The 24,226-nt window shown below is 29.9% G+C and overlaps 1 protein-coding gene across 5 annotated transcripts in view; it reads right to left on the bottom strand.

Moving 5' to 3' along the window:
- Nucleotides 1-24,226, bottom strand: part of LOC142322160 (uncharacterized) — a 528,320-nt gene that overhangs the window by 24,707 nt on the left and 479,387 nt on the right. For all 5 annotated transcript variants that reach the window (XM_075360909.1, XM_075360911.1, XM_075360912.1 and 2 more), the window contains 6 exons: nt 20,102-20,255; nt 18,357-18,662; nt 13,162-13,494; nt 9,053-9,263; nt 6,312-6,427; nt 3,616-3,754 (listed from right to left, as the gene is read on the bottom strand). In XM_075360909.1, the coding sequence (XP_075217024.1) occupies nt 3,616-3,754; nt 6,312-6,427; nt 9,053-9,263; nt 13,162-13,494; nt 18,357-18,662; nt 20,102-20,255 (1,259 nt within the window). The remainder of the gene's footprint in view (nt 1-3,615; nt 3,755-6,311; nt 6,428-9,052; nt 9,264-13,161; nt 13,495-18,356; nt 18,663-20,101; nt 20,256-24,226) is intronic.

The following is a 24,226-nucleotide window of genomic DNA, read 5'->3' as shown; positions in this document are numbered from 1 at the left end:
AACTTCAAGAATCTGTCACAGCTGAGGCTCAACTGAAGACCACTGAAGAAAACAGCAAATTAAAAAAATAAAACCTATGAAAGGGAAAATGTAAAGAATATGATAAAAAGATTGTTTTAGTGATATTCTTAAAGTATAATTATTCTCATTTTATTATAATTAATAATTTTTAAATATTACTATGCTCTTTTTTATAACATGATCATAAAACAGACAAGACTAAAACAAACATTTTTATACAAAAGTTACAAGAACTAGTTGGGACTGACAAAAAAATGAGAATTCTGCCGATATTCAGCCTTATTTGTTATGTATATTAAAGATATGAATGCTCTACAAAGATGAAGGGATAATTGAAAGAGGTTTTATTATGATAAATTCAAAATTAGAAGGCAAAGTACACTATAAAAATGAATTTTTTGAAAATAAGCAAATGAAAGTCTACTCAAAAGAAAGAAGAATTAAGCACATATTTAGGATATATGTTATTAAAATAGCATAAAATTAAAAAAAATAAAGATTACAAAAATGAAAAGGACAAAAGTCAGAATACCATTAGCTAAGAAATATTTAATTAAAGGAAATTAATTTAATTGAATTAATTAATTTAACTGAAGAAATGTCTTGAGAAGTGTATTGTTAGGATTGTACTTCTGCGTGTGAAACAGAAACTGAGGAAACAGGTCAAAGAAAGGTAGATGGTCTTAAAACTGGGGAATATGGAAGCAAGGCAATAAATTTGTAGAAATGCAGAGAAAAAAGTGAAGTATTGAGGAAAGTGAATGAGAGTAAAAGTTGATGGTGCGCTACCAGAACAAATCAGAACAAGAGAGTTGTCTGGTTGGGTCATGTAATGAGAGAAGAATTGATTAAAATAGTGTCTATGATTAAATGATATAAAAAAAGAGAGGACAGAAGAAAAAAGTAAAAATTATTGACTATCTAAAAGGAAATGCAAGTTATCAGGAACTTAAAAGTTTAGCAAGAAGTAGAAGAGAATGGAGATTCTCGTGATCTGGACATGTTGCAAGGGATCCACCTCAAGGCAGATAATCATACTATGTTTATACACAGCAAGTAGTTTACACGGTGAGTAATATTTATTATTCCATCTAGAAATTTGTAAATTTTATAGAATAACTTTGGATGGTTTAGAACAAAGAATGCAAGTCATCTGGACGTTGGAATAAGGATATAGAGACCAAGGTTAAGTTTAAGGAGTAGAACTTGAAATGGATTCAGACAAGGGATACCGAAGACACAAAAGCCTTATTCAAGGATAAACAGAGAGGAAGAAGTTGTGAGGGCTAAAGAGGAGGCACAGAGCATGGGACATGGGAGAAGAGATGTGAAGAGATGGAAAGGTGCGTGGGTTGTAGGAAGGGGATTGGAAGCGTCAAGATCAGAAAAAATATAAGAGATCAGTGAGTACAATCAGTTTGAAGGACTACTGTAAGGCTTTATTGAATGAAGCTAAAAGAGAGTATGAAAAAGAGGATAACCTAGTTAATTATGGAGAGGTAATATTGAATGTAAATGAGATTACTAAGAATGAACTGGTGAAAGAATAATGAAGGGTACCACAAATGTGAAGGCACTAGGGCCAGGAAGCATTGCTATTATACTGGTGAAGCATGTAACTACTGAATTATTAGATAATGAATTTGTAAAATATTTAATAAGCGTATAATGGATGACTTACCAAAAGAATGGAATATTAGGTTCAGTATACAAGAAAGCAAACAAGGTCTGTAGTAATTACAGAGAGGCATTAGTGACACTAATTCTTTGATAAGGTTATAAGGCTAAATATTGAAAATGATATTGTTGATCTGCAGGAGCAGAATGGTTTTAGGATAGGGCACTCATATCTGGATAATATCTTAAGTTTAAGACAGGTGATTAAGAAAAGAAGAGAGAAACTTGGCAGTGCACATGCTTTTCAATGATTTAGAGAAGGCCTACTGACAATATTCTGCTGTATAAATTATTTTCGGTTCTTGGAAACATAAACTTAAAATGAGAAACATAAAGTTAAAAGAACAAAATGTAATCTGTATAAAAATTATAAATGTTCAATGAAGATGGGAAATAATATTTCAACAAGTTTTAAGGTGACCAAGGGTTTGAATCAAGGTTGCTGTTTGTCACGCACACTGTATAGAATATGTGTACAAGAAATATTGAAGATATGGAGAAGAAAATACAGAGGGTTGGGAATATATAAGAAAAATGACTGCCTGAATACAACGTTATTTGCAGACAATTAGGTGGTGTTTTCTATTGATGCTGAGAATATCTCATATCTGCTAAGGAAATTAAGAGAGGGATATCTTAAATGGGGCATGAAAATTAATTTAAGAAAAAGGGATACATTGTGGTAGGTCACAGAGAAGAGGATTTAGTTACAGAGGCATAGGGGGTGTAAAATTGTGATGAGTTTAAGTACCTGGGAGCACTTACTTTTGAGGATGAAGAGTGTGAGGTTGATTATCAGAGCTAGGATTGGTAAGGAAAGAGCAGTGATTCGGAATTGAATAGCTTACAGTCAGAACTAAACAAATGTAATATAATGTCGTAGATGAGCCTATTGTAACTTATAGTACAGAGTGCTGAAAGGTGAGCAAAAGAGACAGGAAGCATTTGGAGGTTTTGGAAATTGATTTTTCTGCAGAGAGTGCCAACTTTCAAAACTGGACCGAATAAGAAATGAGGTAATTAGAGATAGGGTAAAAAGGACAACTTCCATAATTAAAAGAATCGAAGAAAACAATTAATTTGGTATGGACATGTTCAATGGATGAGTGAGGATAGGTGGCCAAAAAGAGTGTTAAATTATTGTCCTGGAGCAAAGAAGGAAGAGAGGTAGACCCAGAAAAATACAGCGAGAAGGGGTGCAGAGGATGATGGAACAGATATAGATGGTAAAGAGTGACTGGATAGACAGGAAAATAAGGAGAGCAAGATGCAGGATGCAGAGCAATTTTTAGGAACCCTGCTTAAAGTAAAGTAGGTATATTTGACTAATTAGATAAAAATCCTGCCATTCAAGTAGCCTAAAGTGAACTACTTGAGATTAACTACTTAAGTTGACTAACTACTTAAGTGAACTACGTAAGTTTTGCTGTGGTTCATATTTTTCAATAAAATTAATCTAAATTAAAAATAAAATTACAATATTTTTTTCACAAAAAGCAAACTGCATAATAATTTATAAAAATATTAAAATGTGCTTCTTATGGATTTTAAATAAATATTTATTTTTCCCATTAACTTAGATGTACTGTAGACATTGTTACATTACAATCAAATTCACATCTAGCTGATTACAAAATAAAAACAGCTTCTTTATTCTACCTTATTTTTAATTAATTCCAGATAAATTTTATAATATATGATAAGAGTAAAATAAAGCATGTGTGATATTTGCTAGTAGAAACAGAAAACATAAAAGTATGAAAAAGTGATTGTTAAACATCTTCAAAGCAAAATCTATGCAGCCATTAGTAAATTAACATAAGCTAATAAACTTATACACTAATAAAAAATAAATGAACCTTTACCCTTATAAGTTTATAAGTATAAAAGTAAGATTACTGTAAACACAATACATACACAGAAACGTCACTACTTGATTGCCTACTCAATAAAAGCCTTTCACGCCGACGACGCTCAATATTTTCTTTAGAATATGGATTATTTGAAAGAGGTACAGCCTTCTGCCACTTAAGGTATTCCCTCTCAGCAATTGTTCCTGTTAAGCAATAAAAAAATAATGTTAATAAAGATTAATAAATTTTCATTAAGTCAGCTATATAAATAGGGAAATAATTGCATTTCTTTCATTATCTGTAGACTTTGAAATAACCAAATACTGGTTTTTTGAGACTGTCAGAAAAAAAATTCTAAAAATTGCCTTCATTTAACACTATAACAGTTCTAAAACAGTTAAACTTTACAGTATAGATGATGCAACACACACATATGCATGCATGCACTCTCTCTCTTTCTCACACACATGTGTGTGTGAGCGAGCATATATCTTGAATAGGTGAATCAATATGAGAATCAACAAGATTGATACTATTACCGGACCCCCAGAGCAGTGCTTGTTGGTCACCCTTTTGTAGCTACTTTTCCACCCATGTGTAAAAACTCGAATGGTTCATGCAACTACTAAAATACTGTTTGTTCATCTGATAATATTTCTGATGATTGTAGAATTACCAAAAGTAAAACCTCGGATCACAGAATGCTGTTCTTCAGAAGTACTTTCTTCTAGCGGCCCATAACTTTATAAATTTCCCCTGCCTTTATAAAGAAAAAAAAAGCTTATTTTTAGAGTAGGTTAGAAATAATGCCAGTTTTAAAACTTTAACCAAACAAAATTGATGAAAATCAACAATATTTTTAGCAAATGTTATTGATTATGAGTGGAATATTAAATAATGAATATAATGTCACAAATATGTTCTCCAAGGCTCTGTTGGTATAAAGTCATTCTTTTCCTCAAATTTTTCATAATTTCAAACATAGATCTGTCTTGATTTCTGCAATCACTTGAATCTCTCCCTTTAGCTCATGAATTATTTGTGGAGAGTGTTCATAAACCTTCAACTTCAAAAATCCCCAAAGAAAGTAATCATACAGCAACAGATCACGTATCTTGGTGACTTTCTCATGTAACAAATTGGGTGTTTCTCCCACAGTGTGGCATGTTTCTCCCACCATCTTGTTGAAACCACAAGTTATTGCTGCCAATTGAGTCTAATCATAGCCAAAAAAATTCAGTCAGCATGTTACGGTATCGCTTACCGTATCCAACCTCATCCTTAAAAAGGTATAAGCTGATAACTACACCAGACCAAAATCCACACCAAACTATGACTTTTAGTAGATTTAAATGAATCTACCAAATCCCCCAAAATCCCCCAAATTCAACAATTTTGTATGTTGACATACCCATCATGATGGAAGTGCGCATCATCACTACAGATTATCATATTTGCAAAATCACTGTTCACTGTTTGAGGCCGCAATACAAAATTAGCAAATTCTTGGCACTTAAGATGATCCCTTGGCTTAAATTGTGTTAACTATATTTTGTATGGATGCATATGCAGATCTTTCGTTAGAATTCTCCTTAAAGTCGTTCTAGTTAATTCAAGTTCTTGTGAAAGATGTTGAGTTGATGTTCTTGAGTTTGCTGCAACACTGTCGTGTACTGACTGGATGTTATCAAGAAACCAGCTGGTGTGTGGGCAACCAGTTTATTTTATGTCTAAAACAACAGCACCCATTTCCTTAAATTTTCTCACTAATTGGCATACTGTTGATTCATTCAGTGTGCTTTCTCTAACAAATATGTCCCGAACTTAATGAACTGTTTTTGCAAAACACTTACCTTATTTGCTGTGAGTTTTTGTAACAATGTGATACTCCTTCATATAGCAATCCATAGCTAATAATCAGAACTAATGCAGATAAGATAAGCAAGACATTCAAGATTAACAACCCCTCTAGACAATAATGGCATCCAATATTAAAACCTGGATTATTTTTGGTCTAACCCTCATACCAATTTTTTTTACTAATAACTTAACAGCATACAAAGAATCTGGACCAAGCACAATTTAAATTTAGTGACCTTTGGAAACATTTATATGTATATAAAACTTTGGTGATTAAATTCTATCTTTACTTCATATTTTTTAAGTTTTTAGAATGGTATTTGCTGAGACACTTCAAATTTGTAAATAATTTAGTTTAGAGAGTGTTGTAAGATTATTCAATAACCTCTTACAGCCATGGTTTTTCAGAAATAAAGACTTTCTTACACATTTAGAAGGAAGTAGACTATTTATCTATTTATTATGAATGAATAAATCTAATCAATAAAATTAATTTAGTTGGATTTGAATGTTTATTTTATCATTGCACCTCAAAATTCAACAATTTAATTATCAGCACTGTCCAGGATTTCTTGGCTTGGCTCTGGACAGGAATAACTGAATAATTGTAATTAAGTTACAACCTCTTTTAGGTCAGTTTAATTTTAATTAAAAGAACAAACAAAAATATTTTCAATTTATTTATCTATTAGCTACTTTTATTGCAAAGTAATTATGACAAAAGTATTTCACTTGAGAATAAATAATGAAATGAGTTGCAAAAAATTAAATTAAAAAGCACAAGCTGAAAATTAAACATTGGACATACAATTTTAATCAGTTCTGATTCAGTTAATACCAAAAAAGAACAAAAATGTGCCCAAAACAGGGAAAATCTGTTGAAAGAAAAATAGCAATTACCTGGACGAGGGGGTGCCATCAACACATCAAAGTTTTCTTTTTCATTTATTTCGCCATCACCATTAAGCCCATTCAATTTTTGTGCAGCTTCATCAGATTGAATAGGTTGTGATTTTCTGAAACATGTTTTTTTTTTCATTTAAAATTTACATTTTTAAAATAAATATTATTAGTAATCAAAAGAAGAAAAAATTAAATCACAAAATAATTATATGAAATTTTACCATGAAACTAAACTGTCCTTTCAGATTAAACATTGAAATCATTCTTAGTATAAGCCTATACTTTTTAAAAACTCAAATTTGGTTAGATTCATAGAATTTGTAAGTACCTCTATTTGTTAAAACTTTAAAAATTGTTGTTAATTAAGCAGATTTTTATAATTTTAGGAATTACAATATATTTAAAGTTTCTGAATTACATTTGTGTTTGGATTTTTACTGTAATGCATATATAAAAATACAATTTTTGGTGAAAATGACATAACTATTATAATACGTAGGGGATAATTTGATTTTGTAATCAGGACAAATGAAAATGTATTTACAGTTTAACTAATGCAAAATTTGTAATATTTGCTACACATATATATTTAATCTTTGAAATTCCTGAATGACATTCAATGAAATTTTAAATTATTCAGTGAAATCATTTTTAATATAAATGTTTAATTTCTAAAAGCTCCATTTTACTTATAGATTTATGCAATTTGTCATACGATTTTTGTTTTTAAATTATTGGTTGCTTTGAATAATATGGTCCCATCAATTCTTTTCTAAGTTTATAATCATCTGGTATTAAGGTATTTTTACTTACTTTGATTTTGTTCATCTTATTTCTCTTTTGTCACTGAGTAATTATGTATTTTTTACTTCTGTAATATCACTGTACCAACTAAAACTACTAATATTTACAAAATATACTAAAATCAAAAGCATAGAAAACTGTGAAATCATTTAGTGATTTACATCATTAAATAGTGCAAATTTTACACCAATAAATCTGGAAAATATCAGTAGACAGATTTAAGGTATTTGCTTAAAAATAAAATAAAGACAACTGAATTAATTTACATAGACAATTACAATTTCACCATTTTCTTTGAATATATGTTAGGAAAAAATGTCTAGTTTCTCTTTGCACATTTGCCATAAAAGTCAATATGTGAATTCAATTGAGGAATTTAAGAATATAAAGTATGTATGTGTAAAAGCTTCAAAATTTAAAAATAACTTCTGCTTAACCACCAACTACTAATATGTAACAAGCTGCTTGAGAGGGGGTAACCAAAATAATAAAAATTATATTTTTAAAAATAAGGTATAAATTTTTACATTTTAAACATTCTGTCACCATTAAAGTACTCTGTGTTACAACCAACATACTTGTTTTTTCGAAACAATTTTCTCACTGCTCAAAATATTTTTGAACTTTTCACTTGTGATATCTTCAATGTATTTGTTGTTCTTTCGTTTCACCTCTTCTGCCAAGCTAAATTGCTCTCCCTTGAGAAGATCCTTTCATCCTTGGAAATAATAAAGGGTTGCAAGGTGAAGATTGGGTGAATGGACGGGATGGTGCAAGGAGGTCATTCTGTTTCTTGACAATAAGTGCTGCTCAGTAAGAGTGGTGGGGGCAGGGGCATTGATGTGATAGAAAAACCAGTCACCTGTTCACTACAATTTAAGTAATTTTTCTGTACAGAAATACACAATCATTTGAGAACTTCCAGGTAAAATCTTTGGTTTGTCGTCAATTTTTGATGATCACATACATTTTTTTTATATTTTCATACACTTGAATGTTTGTAAGACATCCAGATCACTAATGATCTTTAATCAACATTTATCCTCATTTTAAGCTTGAAAACACTTGCAAATATCTGTTTTGCTCATTGCAGATTCTTTGTAGGTCTTTTAAATCATTTCAAGTGTTTTTTATTAAAAAGAAATGAAACTTGATAGCTACATGTTGCTCATGATTTTCAGCCATCATGTTTTCATAAAAATTGGAAAATAAGTTTGTTAAAAATTCACTATGCTTCTGTAGTACCTCTCAGTACAGTGTCGCCTTGCATACTGACTCTGAAGAGTTCTGCCAAAAAGACCGTTCCAGAAGCAGACGACCTTGCCCCCCACAATACAACTCTCGTTATTTTTGGATCCCTTGTACAATATGATCATTTATTAGCACAGTCACAACATAAATAGAGATAAAATTAAAAAAAAAAAAATTATTCAAATTACATGCAACCAATGAATTGTATGTACTACAATAACTTTAACATGCCACATTAATATGTGATGAGTTTTATAAAAACATTATATATGATTAATTTTTACAACTTTAAAGTATAAGAGTCTGATATATTTACACTTGATGATAGGAACTTGCTCCCTGTTAACATTAAGAACAAAACTTCATAGATGAGTTTAAAAGTAGAGATATTTATAAATGTTATGAATCATTTTTCAAGTTAAAAGTATTATAAAAAAATAATCAGTAATATCTAACAAAAGTCTCCTTTAACATTTATTCTTCTTTGCAATGATAATATTTGTTCAATTAAGAAATATTTATATATGAATTTTTAAAGGCACAATTATAAATCTGAAACAAATGATTATATGTTTTGTTTTCATATTTTTTGATATGAGTAGTTATTATAACAAACAAGAAATTTTGTATCACAGATGAATAACAAAAGGAGAATAAAATTTGTAAAAAGTGAAAAAACAAACCTCAACAGTAATTTCTGTTTATCACATGTAGTTTCCTTGTCATTATCATCTTTGGTAATTGATGTAGTGACATAATCAGTGGAAGTAATATTATCTGAATTAGTTTTTTCAGCAGGTCTTACTGATTCATTACTTTTAACATGAACCTGAACTGGAGCATCGTACTCAACAGTGTAATCTCTATCTTGTTGCATTTCCAGAGAACCTTCTCCTGGAAAATATGTATCATTTATTATAATTAGTAATAGTAAAAAACAGAAAAAGTATCTAACTTGTACATAACTTAGTAAAATTATAAGTTTTAATTTTATCAATTTAATTCATAAATAAAAATGAGAAAGTAATTAATCTGATTTATTATAGAGATGTTATCAAGAACCTCAATACAACTAGACGTATGAGTTACTTCAACCTTATGAGTTTGCTAAGCAATCTGCATGAAGGTTTTTTGAGTCAATTTATAACAAGGTGCTGTACTTTATATATATATGAAACTGTCTTAGATATCCTCATGGGCTGTTCTGCAATTCTGAGATGCCTGTCAAAATCAACCAAGATTGTGTAAAAGGTTTTGTGTAAAATTTAGGAAATTTGCAACTGTTAAAATGTACTTTTAGCTTACAGAGACCTATCTTTAGATCTTATATGTAATAATGACTGATATCCTTGTAACAAGAAAAACAGTTTAAAATGACAAGAATCTGTGACAGTGTATGCCAGTACGGATAACCTACAGTACTATACCATTCATTCCCTCTGAATATGTATAAAAAAAATTAATTTGTTATGAAGATCTAACCATTTAAGCTGTATAACTTAGTTGGGATCAGCTTTGCAGTTTTGAGGCATATTCTAAAAAATGCAGCAGAAATACCTCAATGTGTAGCAGGATCTCCTAGAGACTGCAAACCACAAACTGAAACATAACTCTTATTTCTGAGTCATCATAATTGAAGAAAATAATATTTGTAATAATAATCCCTATATGAAGCAACAACTACTGTAGATAAGAACCTATGGTAGATTAAGAGAATATAGTGTGTGAGAATATAATCTGTGTTGTATACCAAAAATTTGTCAATCAAGTTTTGGTATTTACCAAAGTTTAAGTTGTATAAATCATCAAAGTTGTAACACATTCTTAGTTTTACAAATTATCTCCATGTACCCTCTTATTCTCTTGAAGAGAAGTTTTAGGGAGATAGAAATGTGGCTATCACTTGACAGATTTAGTTAGAGAGTTTTCTTGGATTCTAAAAATGAAGATGAAGGAACATTTTTGACGCTAAAAAACTCAGAATAAATCAGATGTAGGTTTCTTGAAAAGAAACCTAATAACTCCAAGAAAAATACTTCCAGATAACAGCTGAAGCATGGCAGAAATATTGTGATTATTGAATAGGCTCACAGTACCTCAAATAAAAGGGTGGAGCAGAAGAAATGTAAGTTTTTCCCTTCTGAATAACTTAAGTTGTTTTAATTGTAGAAAAAAAAACTTAATTAGGTTCAGAAAATAATGTCAGTAAGATGTCCTTCTTGTTGAATGCAAATTCAGAGATTCTCCTCAAAGCTCTGCATGGCTTTCTCCAACATTTCATTCAACACAGATTCAATTTCTTGACTAATGGAAATTTTTAGGTCTCTGATTGTGTGTGGCTTGTTTATGTACACTCTTGATTTCAGGTAGCCCCACAAAAAGAATTCACCAATCGATAGATTGGGAGAGTGTGGGGGCCAATAAACATCACTGAATGGTGAAATAACATGTCCAGAAAACATTTGTTGAACAACTTCTATTGATGCTTTCGCCGAGTGAGCTGTGGCACCATCCTGTTGGAACCACATATCTCATGTTCATCTCATGACTTTCTAGTTCTGGATGCAGGTGTTTAACCTGTCAATGTAGCGCACTGATGTCACTGTTACTGCAGTTCTTCCTCTTCAAAAAAGTAAGGACCAACAATTCCTATTTTGGAGAGAGCGCACCACTCTTACTTTTCAGCTTGGAGAGGTTTCTGGTGTAGTTCATGTGGGTTCTCCAATGCCCAGTACCGACGACAGTTCTGTACATTAACATAGCCATCCACATGGAAATGGGCTTTGTCAGTCATCATTATTAGGGTGTTTGCATCTTCTGTAAGAATGATGTTCATTAGACCACAAAATTCTTTGCATTGGACAAAGTCACTTTCAATTAGCTGCTGGACGATCATTACTTTGTATGAGTGAAATTTGATATCACTGTGTAAGATGTAATGAAGTGAACAACATGACATACCTAGCGTTACAGCCTGTCACTAAGTGGATTATTTTGGGCTAGCAAGAACTGCTCTTCTCACTCTATGTTTTCCGGAGTTCGGACTGAACGGGGAAGGCCAGGTGGTTATTTCTTCATCACAGATCCAGTACTTTAAACACCTCAACCTACCGAAGTATGGTGTTTCGATCTGGAATTGTACCTTAACATTCGACATTAAAATTTCAACAGAAAAGACGTTGGAACCATGACCATAGAATCATTGTTTCTAAATAACTGTTCAACAGCAAATACACGATGTTCTAAGCTCCAATGCTACATGGCAACTGAAACTGCATAGTTTGAGCTGTCTGCCAGAGGTCACTGAAGGTAAATACTCCCACTTGCCGCCGAGTACTAGCGGTTTAAATAAAATGCATATCCTCTATTCCACCTTTTATAAACAGCATAAGCCTAATTTTTTTTGTGTATCCAGAAAATGTTGGTCTTGGAAAAGAAGGCAATAATGAAGTGAGGTCAACAAAGCATTGTAACCTGAAGAAAAACGTTTGTTTCAAAGACACTCTTCATAGCTACCGATAGGTGGAATATTTAAAAGAAATTAATATTATGCTCATTGAAATAGATTGTTGTAAATGCTAACAAAATTAAGAATAACAATATCTAAAAATACACGTTTTGTGTTCAAAAATCAAAAAAGTGATGAATGAAAAGAAGGGTAAAATAAAATAATCAACTGTGCAGTCAGTTGATTAATGCCAGGAAATAGCACATGTGATATGTACAGCAGTCTATAAACACCTACAAAAATTAAATGCATTTGATATTTATTCCTTCATTATAACTGTTTGAAGGAGATTGTTTAAGGGAGATAAAGATTAAGAAGGATTCAATATGAGATAGTTGATCATTTTATTAATTATGCTAACAAATTTATTAATAATATTTTGTCATGCTGTCCAAAGTATTCATTGATTTCAAAATACTTCTTATCACTACAAAAATAATTTGATGTGATAATGCAAATATATAATTAAGATTAATTGAAACATTTGTCATTTAGATATTAAAAATCTGATGTGGAGCCACATGACTTCCTTGTATGCCTATTAAATTACATATACACATTTTTAAAAGTACATAAAATTTTATTTCATTAATAACTTCTGATATTTTTCATTTTTTTTTTTTTATTGTTATTGAATTATTTATTGTAAATATTTTTTACAATCAGATGTTAATAATTATTAATAAATCAATATATTTAAATTAGAAAAAAAGAAGTTAAAAAAAGGAGATGAAGTATGATTCAAACCGATGTGCCTTCTCCTTGTAATCAAAATATTTCATTAATTAAAATTTGTCTGTAACTGGCTTTTATTTTGCTATTATTGCTATTATGATTAAAACTATTATGGTTATTATTGCACTTAAGAAAAGTCCAAAATCAAAATCTTTTTTTGATTTTTGGTTTTTTTAGACACTTTTGGTTCAGTCGATTGTAATCAAAAGGGGAGGTGCACAACTAGATGTTACAACAGTTTTAAACCCAAAATTTCAACATTCTGTGGCTAATCGTTTTTGAGTTATGTGAGATATGTATGTACATAAATACATATGTACAAACATCTAACCGAAACTAGTCAAAATGGATTCAGGGATGGTCAAAATGGATTTTTCCATTGAAATTTGAAAACCTAAATTTTCATGATTACAATATTTCCTTGTACAAAGTACAAGGTACTCATTCTGAATAAATAATGTTTTTATTTTTAATAGCTGAAAATGATTTATCTTAACTAACTCTTAAATGTAGGCAGTAATATTTTAAAACAAAGATCATGAAACTAACCTGAATCCACCTGCTGAGCAATAAGTTCATTATTTCTTGCCTCTGTAAGATTAGGTGAGGATTGGAATGATTTTGCTTCTATTACTGTGTTATTTAGTTGTTCTTGTATTTTTTCATTGTTTATTGTATTATTTACATCATTTATAATTGTATTTCCATGATTTACATTTCCACTACATATTCCATTTACTTTTGGTTTAATATTATCAATTGATTTTATAGCATTTTTACTATAACTTTTTAAAATAAATTCATCATCAGAGTCAGTGTTATCATCAGATGATGTTTTAGAATGAAATGTAAAATTTGATTTAGTGCCTTTCAGTTCAGGATCTATAAAACAAAAAAAAGAATGAAATAGTATTATAAATTATACCTATAATTTATGAAAGGTAAAATCAAGAAAGCAACTCTAATTAGCATTTTTACTTTCCCGTCTAGCACTATAGCAGAGCTATAGCTGTAGAAGGGAAAGTAATGTAATCGGTCCAATTTGGGCTTATGTAGTTTTCACTGGATCTTGACTTTTGACACTTACAGAACCCAAAAAACCAGATGGAAATTTTCTGGATGTTCATATGTACATGAGTGTGTGTTCGGTGTATCACAGCTTATATCTCCAGAACTACTGGCCCTTTTTTGACCAAACTTGGTCAGACTACTTCTGTACATGGGATAATTAAAAGGTCAAGGGGGTAAGGTTGTAGAGCAAGGTCACCCTCAGTATCTCAAGAATTTGCGTAATTAAGGTCTTATTTTTCTTAGGCACATCTGTTAACAATTAAAAAATAATATTTGCAAAAACCTTTTTTTTTTCAAAATTGCACCCACACCCCAAAAAATACTCTAAACTAGTGGCTAGGTCACACTGTGTCAATAGTACCTTCTGTCACAATAAGAAGCACAAGTGTAGGTTTCACTGATGTACAGCTGTACAAAAAAATTATATTTAAATAAAACTATAAATATTTTAAATTGTTGTAATTTTAATTTAAAATTGTGACTACATGTGAAAAATTAGGTCAAATAAATATTTCAGTACATCTTGGTAGACATCAGCAGTAACTATAATGTACTTTAAAGTTACTTCTACAGCAACTGCAAGTAGGCGTAAATCTTTTATGATGTTTATGTCAGTCATCAGCTTTTGAGTACATTATGAAAGTTGTATTAATATTATTTGCTCTAAAGATCATTTTATTGATTGCTGAAAATAATTTCACAAATGTTAAATATCATCTGAACTTCAGTTCTTGATGGGGCAATTCTGCCACAGAAATACATAGGAAAATTTACAAAATTTAATGGCCAAATATTATAAGTGACAGTAAGTTAGGCAATAGCAGTATTCGTTTTGAAAAGAATGAATGAGTATTTATAACGAAGAGTGTAGTGGTAATACAAAGGTTTGTTTAGTGGAAAAAAGTAACAAAAGGAACTTGTTTAAACCATTAGTTTACATTTCATAATTATTTAAAAAATTTCTAGATATATGATGAATAATAATTTATGATATTTTGATGAAAAGCTGTTCTAACGAAAATGTTTGTTAATGGGTACTGAAATATTAAACAATGACTTCATGCAGAAACAATAGATAAACATATACATATTTGAGTTTTAAGTTAAAATACTTTTAAGGTAATGAATTATCTCACCACTTAGGGCATATCATATATAATTAATGAGACAAAGCAGCATTCAGCAGAGTTTAAATAATAAAAAGGCCAAAGAAGGTTAAATAAAATTTTTAGCTAAACAAAAGAAGAAAATGCTTTCCAGCAGGACTGTGTTTGTACATTATAAATAAATATACATAATTAACGATTATTCACATCATCCGCCAAATGTAAACAAACATAAACAGAAGAGACATACAGATGCAGAAGTAAGAAAAATTACACACTGGAGTGCTTTCAAAGTAGTATTCATCTTCAACAACATTATACTATTAATTGCAACACAATCTGTATAAAAAGATTCAGGAATATATAAATGGCTGAATAAATAACAAAACTCAGAAAAATTTTATTCATTTTAAGTTTCTATATAATCTCTCTTCAATGGGAAATAATGTTTAGATCTGTTATAAAGATCATCAAAAACCTAGATAAGAGCTCTTTTGGAATAGCTTTTGGGGTGCTTGTTAACACTTTATTCTATGGCATCTATTGACTTGTACAGTATTATCTCCTATTTGTATTATCTCCTTCATGACAGCTTGACTTTAGGAAATATAAAATTAAGACTATACTTGGCTAAAATGAAAGTGATCTAGCACTATCATCTGTCATTTGGCCAAAACCTGCTACATAATGATGGCTGTGTGAGCTGGTTCTTTGTTGTGAAGGAAATTCATGGTTTTATGAAATTGTGACTACATGTGAAAAAGTAGGTCAAATAAATGTTTCAGTACATCTTGGTAGACATCAGCAGTAACTATAATGTACTTTAAAGTTACTTCTACAGCAACTGCAAGTAGGCGTAAATCTTTTACATTTTTCTTCAAGAAAAAATTACAGAGGGACAGGACATTTCAGTAAAAACCTTCTCACAAAAAACAAAAAAGGAATAACAGAGACAAGACTATAAAATTTTTTTTCTAAAAACAAAAAAACCATAGAAAAAAGAGAAAGAGAAGGAATACCCATATCTAACAAAGGAAAAGGTTAAGAAAAGAAAACAAGTGAGTTAATAAAATTTACTTAGAAAAAGCAAAACACAAATTTATTAAAATATAAAGAAAAACGCTTAAGTAAAATGGAGTGCAAGTAATGGAGGGAATACTTATTCCCATTTGCACAGCCTGGATATCAGTTTCTTACTGCTGGATCTTTCTTATTTAATGGTGAGTATTTTTTATTTTAAATGATGAATTTTTATTAGCATTATTTGTTTTATAATGGATGGGTTTTTAGTTGCATTCTGATCCTTTTAGATAGTGGGTCTTTATTGTTATTATTATCCTTGGGAAAATGAAAAATTTAATGCATCTTTCTCCCAGCACAATTCCCCTTCAGTACGTACTCTGTAGGCCTTTCCTTTCAGTGTTATTACTTTTCAGTCTAGCAGGAATGTGCCTGATGGGGCCTTAATTTGATGGAGGGGGAATGCACTATATCTTTACAAAAAAAATTGCATGGAGAGGCTGAGGTGTCTGCCTAAGTTAAATTAAAAAAAACTGATAAGTTTTATAAAGTTCTAATCATAAAAACAAACTACATCCTAGAAAAGAACTTCTACAAAAAAAATTTCTTGAGTATATTTGAAAAGAAACAAAAAAAATCTTAGTAAAAAAAAAGAAAAAGAACTTATTAATTAAAAGAAACTAAATCGAACAAAATAAAAAATATAAAAAAAAACCTACAACACCTGACAGAACTATAACATAAAATTGATATTTATAAACTAAACCAAAAGTAAGCTAATTTAAGTAAAGAGAAAAACAGAAATGGTATAACCATTATGATACATCCCCAATATTTACACTCTAATATTTATATTATTTAGTGCTACAGTAAATTCATTTTTTATTTTATTTTATAAATGATAACTTATTAAAAATGGTGTATTGGAATTAATATTTTTTAAATAAGATTTTAAAAATTAATGATTCTTTTTATAATTAATATTTTTTATATTTAGTAAAATTTTGTGATTAAAGTGAGGTTTGATTCAACTTGAAACTTTTGTTAAGTTTGTGTTTATAATCATATTATTTTAATAGATGAATGGACATCAATGAAACTTTTCAAGATCATTTACTGAAATTAAATTAAAAAAAAAGAAATACAATTTAAAGTTGGCATAATATTTCATATTTACTAGCAACTTGTTAAATGAGTAAGTCTTTACAGCATAACTTGCTTTCCTATTGATTTTGTAGTAAAGATAGATAAATATAAACAATTAACATTATATTCATATCAATGAACTTATAAAGGAATTCTTTATATTATAGAATACTTCTTGATAAGAAAGTGGATTTAAATTTGCAAAAGTTCTTAAATTCTGTCTGTGCAATGAGGAAAATCCAAAGTAAACGTTTTTAAACTTTAATTCCATTATTATGTATTTTATTTCCTACTGATTTATGTTTATTGAGCCCAAAACTTAACATTCACACTCAAAGGAGAGCTCAATGTACAAAATCTAAAGAATTTTATTATTTAGACAAAAAATTTATGAAGAGTCTTAGATATTAAAAACAGGTTAGCACAAGACAGAAGAGAAATGATACAGAAAAGAAATTTTAGGTGAACTGGTATAAAGTGAGGCAAATGTGTTCTCCAATTCATTGCATCTTGCATTAAGCCCTATCTACGAGGTAGATACTGTAAGAAATGCTGCCTTCTCCTAGAAATTAAACGATTGTTCAAGACTTCTAAATGAGCTACTTAATCCATTCCTCGTGTTATATAACGTAGAAGTATTGCTAAACTTAAGTTCACTCAGGCTTCCACTGGAGCTATTTTTCCGCCACAGAATTAGGCATATATATTTATGCGTTATATTGAATTGAATTGATCAGCGTTTCTCTGACAGTTTTTATACACTCATATTTTACCTCTCAAAGTTTAGAAAAAAATTTATTGCTAAAATTTTTCAATTAATTTAATTCTTGCCCTTTGAATTCTTTTACAACTTCTTCACCATTACAAAATGAAATAAAATCTTTTGTTTTTGTAAGAGAAGAGAGGGACAGGATCCCCATTTAAAATCTGAAACCATTCAAAAGTTATTTTTAAAATTCTTGTTATTTTAAAAATTTTGCATGAGATTTACTCATGCAAACAGTAAGGCTTCAAAATTTGTTATGAAATGTATTTTAGCAAATAAACAGAAACTTCTCGTTTAGAGAGTAAAATAATCTTTTCTCCTTATTTTTAAAAAAAATAAAAAAGGGATCCTAAGAAATTTGTTTTTAATATTAATGTTTCTTTACTTTAAATGTGTTAATAGAATGTATTACTAATAACACCAAGATATATCAAAATCTGAGCAGATTATTTTTTTTATACCCTATAACAACTTCAAGATTAAAAATTAGAAATAAAGTAGAAATATGATAAAGAAGGTTTGTAAGAATAAAAAATGTAAAAAAAAAAAAAAAAAAAAAAAACAATCAAGAAAACAGAAAGTTATATTAATATTTATCACACAATAGAATTACTAAAGTAGAATTTAAACATTACCTGAGCCATCAATTATATCTTCCAGAGCATTGTCACTACAATCTGAAAGATCAGATGTCTCATCAACATCAATATCACCAATACGGGCTCTTGGTTCATTCTGGCTTGGATTTGGAACAAGCATTGGAACAGGCATTGACTGGGCTAAGCCAGCAGTTTTAAGTCGTCTACGCTGAAATAGCCAGTTTTCTTCCCATGATTCTACAGGACTTATAACTTCTACACCTGCTCTAACTGGGCCATCTTCTTCTTCTTCTTCTTCATCTTCATTATCTTCTTCTTCTGAAGATGAAGAAGAATGTCTTTCTACAAAAAAAGTGAAGATAGTCACAGTTAACTAAATTAAGATCAAATTGTTATAAATAAAATCATACGTATGAGTTCTACATACTATCGACTTGCAACACTTGAAGAAGCTGCAGGATTCACTGTAAGTGAAAATAAAAGAAAACAGAATGAAAAATATGTATAGAGTAACACGAAAATAAGTTTATATAAACATCATATAATGTTAACTCTACAAATAATGGCTATTATCCACAAACAGTTTTCTTAATATTTAATTATATTGTTTTCTAATAGATTTAACTACTTTTAATAATTTTTCTCATAGAGAATTGTAATTTAGTTAATTGTACGGAAATCTGCAGTGTAATGGGTTTGTAATAATCAATACGTTTGTCAGATTTTTCTGTCCTCTTTTATTATTTTGACACATAATTAACAGCACAAACAGATGTTTCCTCAAACAAATACACCCCATAATAATCATATCACCTACATTAAAAGCACTGCTTACATTAAATACATAAACTAGACATACCAATACTAGATCAGTCATATCCCCTAGCATTCAAATTGCTAGATACATGGATAAAACTTTTCATCTTACTTAATATATGAAAAGAGTTAATATATAACGGACACAAACAACCTATCTTACAATAATGAAACAGACTGCTATGAAGTTGCTTCAACTACTGACTTAGTTTTCAGAAAAAATTAATGACAATATACTCATTTTGGAAACTAGCTGAAGGTAGTTCATTCGTTTATAATATTTATGAACATACTAAATTTAAAAATAGATTAACTAGAATTAATTTTTCCTCTAGGCTAATTTTTTACATTAAGTAATCACAACATTTTTCATAAATATGCCTCATAAATCAAAAGGTAACATAATATTGAATTAGTAATGATACAACATTTGCAATATGTATCAATTAATCATTTAACTATATAATGAACTACATAAAATGTAACTTTCTTTTACAAAGATTTTACATTTATGCTTTAGTGCTCTCAGTTAAATAAAAAATGTTACTTTTCTTGGAAGGTATGTGTGACACAAGTAGAAAAAAAATTGTATGACTTCAAGAAAAATGTTTGATTCAAACTGTTGAGAAACTGCTGATTTTGTGTACATTTTCAAAAATGAGAAATTTTAAAAAACATGTAAACTAAAAATGAGGTTTTAAGTTTTTATTTTGTTTTTATTTATTTATTTTTTTTTTAAAGAGCTTAGCAAGTGAAAGTAATTATTACTGTCTAACAGGAGTGAATACTTCAATAAGAAATTATATTCAGCTAATGTTTAGAGCTGAACTGAAGTTTAAAGGAGAATCAAAACTACATTATTTTGTACATTAAGCTATATAAAACTCTAGTTATATTATTTACTTTAAATACAAAAATGAATACAAAAAAAAGAATATTTAGAAATGTATGTTGGTCAAACTTACTGTCAACAACATCCATGCCAAATTCTGGAAATGGAGCTCGTTGTCGTTTTCTAAATTTCAGACCAGACAAAAAGTGTTTGAGTTCAGTGTCATGCTCTTCTGGATCTTCATCAGTGCTATATTTTGTAACCACTTCTTCTATACACTCTTCTATCTATAAAAATTAAAATTAAAATTGAAAAAAAAGACGAACAGTGATTTTTATTTAATTTTCCTGTAAGTTTCTATTAGTTTGTAAGTATGAATGTATAGAATTTCAGAGGAAGCTATTAATAAAAAACTATTCCTTCTGCTTCCCTTAAGGAGCTTAATGATGTTTAAGATGAATTCATTATTTAACTGCAGTTATTTTATGAGTAACAGTTGACATTCATATCTAGGCCCACAAACCATATTCTGACCAAAAGTAAATCCTAAAATAAATCTTCATCAGTAAAAAAAGAAAGGAATGTACGTATGTACCTAAAATAAGTTGTAGTGCATCATCTAACTGGAATAATTCTTTGGCAAATTTTAGCCAGTACATGTCTCGAATTTAATCAAGTGAGATATTTACTCATAATCTAGTACATTGTTTCCCTTCTAGTGTCACTGTACAGTGCAGATAACAGCTGATATTAATAATCATGTAGAATGAAAGATTTCAGAAGAAGGAAAGCTGTATGGAAGACCAACGTATCCATTTGCATATATACAGAAATTATACGCATTTACTTTATTGTCATTCTCAACTCTCTGTTTCATATAGTTGTCACTACCTCTTTGTGAATAAAGTTGTCTATTTTTACTTCCTTGTACGAAGTAAAGGAAGTATTGTGACTGAAAAATTTTGGTTTTCAGATTTTAACAGAAATAACCATTTCGACCATCCCTGAATCCATTTTGACTAGTTTCGGGGTGATGTATGTACATTTGTACATATGAATCTCGCATATCCAAAAAGATTAGCCATAGAATGTTAAAATTTTGAATTTAGGTTGTAACATGTAGTTGTGCACCTCTCCTTTTGATTGCAATCGACTGGACCAAACGTGTCTAAAAAATAAAAAAAATGTGGATTTTTACCTTTTCTTAACTGCAATAATAAGCCCTGATTGAGAGCTTTTTAACAACACATCATAAGTGGTACTTATTCGTCATTGGTTTCATTGTTTTTTCATTGGTTTCAGAGTTATTGCCAAATGAAATTTTAATTAATGATATATTTGGATCTTACAAGTGGAAGGTATATAGGTTTAAATCCAGCTTCATCTCTTTTTTTTAATTTAAATATATTGATTTATTAATTAACCTCAAAATGTAAAAAAAAATTACAATAAATTATTTAATAATAACAATAAAAAAAATCATAATTTATTAATGAAACAGAATTTTATGTACTTTTCATTTTTAAAAATATGTGTATATGTAATTTAATAGGCGTACAAGGAAGTCATGTAGTATCCACATCAGAGTTTCATAGTCACCTAACTCTTTTATCACAAACAAGACATTTTTTTATGTTACAGGAATTGGTATTTTTTATCAGTTTGTATTACATTACATAAGCCTGCAATGTTTGTGTTTGTTAGTTTTTGATAATTGGTTCTTATCTATTTTTTAGCACTGAATCTGAAAATTGCCTTTATTTTTCCATCACATCAGAATTTTTCACAAATTACAATTAAAAATTTATAAAAAGTTGAAAATTGTAAAAATGTTATATAATAAAATAGATATAAAACATTTTTTTATTATAAATTAATATAATATATTCATACTATGCATTCTTATAGCTAAACAGTTGAGTGGTCTGAAGAGGAGCGCAGGGTGGCGTCATTGACCTCTTAATTTCTAATGAAAATTGCCACAACATAAGCCTAATAATTTCTATTATAGTGCATTTTTAAATTAATTTATTTTTATTTATTTAATTAATTTTTATGAGGTACGTCATGCCTTTGGAAACGAAGAATGTAAAATATTTACAATATTATTCCATTTGTCAAAGTTTCTTTGGACGGCTTATACTCTGCTTCATGCTTTTCTTCTATGTTCTATATATGGTTCATCTTGGTGTAACATCCAGCAATAGTTGCCAACATCGTAGTAGTCCATTTTCCTCAATACCTCCTTTCCATTTCTTTCATGTCCTGATGAAATCTCACCCATTTTTTCGCTAGTGGTACCCAGATTTTCAGGAAAATAGTCCACAAGTGAATTTAGAAAGTGAACTTTCAAGCTTATGGAACAGTCTACATTTTTGTACTTCTGCAATTTGTTCTTAACAATTGATTTGAAGTTTGGATCCTTCTTATTGCCCAGAAACTTGTTAACTACATCTTTAAAGGCTCCCCAGGCTTCTTTTTCTGCAAGTTTTCTAATGTCAGGACCATTAAAGACACCTTCTTTTAGTTTGGTGGTTGATGAATCTGGAAATTTATCACAGATTTATTTAAAACATTTACCTTCTTTTGGTAAGGCTTTGTCAGATTGCTTCATCAAGCTCAACTTGATATGCAGAGGTGGAAGGAAAACTTTATTCCCATCTACGAGAGCTTTTCGGAGCACATTTTTGGTTCCAGGTTCTAATGAAGCTTTTTTTGGGTAATCTTTCCTTATCAAATAATTTTCTCTGTCTCTGCTATCCTATTCACACAAATAAACTAGGAAATTTTGTGTATCCTCCTTGCTGTCCTAGGTGTATTGATATTCTCTTGAGATTGTCATACGTAATCCACTTATGCTTGTTGTATTTAATTTTATCGAGAACAAATTCCAAATTATCGTAACCCTCTTTTAAATGGATAGAATGTCTGAAGGGTATCGATGAATATGTATTCCCATTGTGAAGGACAACTTTGAGGCTTGTTTTGTATGAATCTATGAACAGTCTCCAATTGGTACTTTCATACAGAATGTTAAATCGAGTCAAAAGTCTACATACATCAATGCAGAAGACTAATTCTCCTTCTTCCAAAAATATGGAAGAAAATCCTTTTTTCTGTACCTGAACCAGGAAAATTAGGTGCCACCTGCTAGCAGGTTCTTTTCTTTAAGCCTTGAACCAAGCAATTCTGAATTTTCTTTGGTCAGATGTAAGTCTCGAACCAAATTGTTTAGTTCAGAATGTGAATAAAGCTCTGGTGCACTTATCTTCATTTAAATTACTTGTGGAATGTCTATTTCAGGTAAATTTTCTAGTAGAATTGGCACTGGTATGTCTGACCATGAAGAAAAGGGCGTAAAGTGGATGGCATATTTGGATAGATGATTCTTTTTTTATTCTTCAAATTGAAACCATGAACACCAGTCAAACAAAAGTAACAATCATTGGAGTAATTTCATGGCTCTCACTACAACATTGGAGCCCCAAATCTGAATGCTTCTTTTTTTACCTTTTGACCACCATCTAAGTCCTTTAACACATGTGTAGCCAATGTAGTGGGGTATCCAAGTTTTGTCGTAATCTCCTACTTTCACTCCGAAATATGTGAGGTACACTTGTTGAACAAAACTTATTATATTTCTTTTTTGCCTTTCCACCATTAACTCACTACAAATATAACAAAAAGAATCTGCAGAATTTTTTCAGCTTCTTGAAGCCATTATGCAGCCTTTTGAAGTCATTTTAAAGTTTGCTTTATGGTCTGAAAATACATTTTCCACCAACAAAAATGTCTTTGATCACAGAGAATGGAAAAAACTCAATTTACGCACACTGATAGTTGAAAAAAACACTGACAGTGGTTGCATGGAGTATAAGTGCCGTGGATAGCTGCCAATAAACATGTTACATCTTGTTAAGTCTTGTCACAACCTGTCGGCCAAGCTCTCCCACCGTCTCGTCATCCTCAATCCAAACCTCCCCCACCATCTTTTTCAGACCACTCAACTGTTTAGCTATAAGAATGCATAGTATAAGCCAAATAATTGAATATATTATATTAATTTATTATAAAAAAAGACTGTTTTATGTCTATTTTATAATATCACATTTTTGCATTTTTCAACTTTTTACACATTTTGAAATTTGCGATTTGCAAAAAATCCTGACGCGATAAAAAAATGAAGGTTATATTCGGCTTCAGCGCTAAAAAATACATACGAATCAATTATCAAAAGTTAAAAAACATTCTACAACCC

The sequence above is a fragment of the Lycorma delicatula genome, chromosome 3 (genome assembly GCF_047948215.1).
Source record: "Lycorma delicatula isolate Av1 chromosome 3, ASM4794821v1, whole genome shotgun sequence".
NCBI classification, from domain to species: Eukaryota; Metazoa; Arthropoda; class Insecta; order Hemiptera; family Fulgoridae; genus Lycorma; species Lycorma delicatula.
This window is presented reverse-complemented; position numbering and strand designations above follow the sequence as displayed.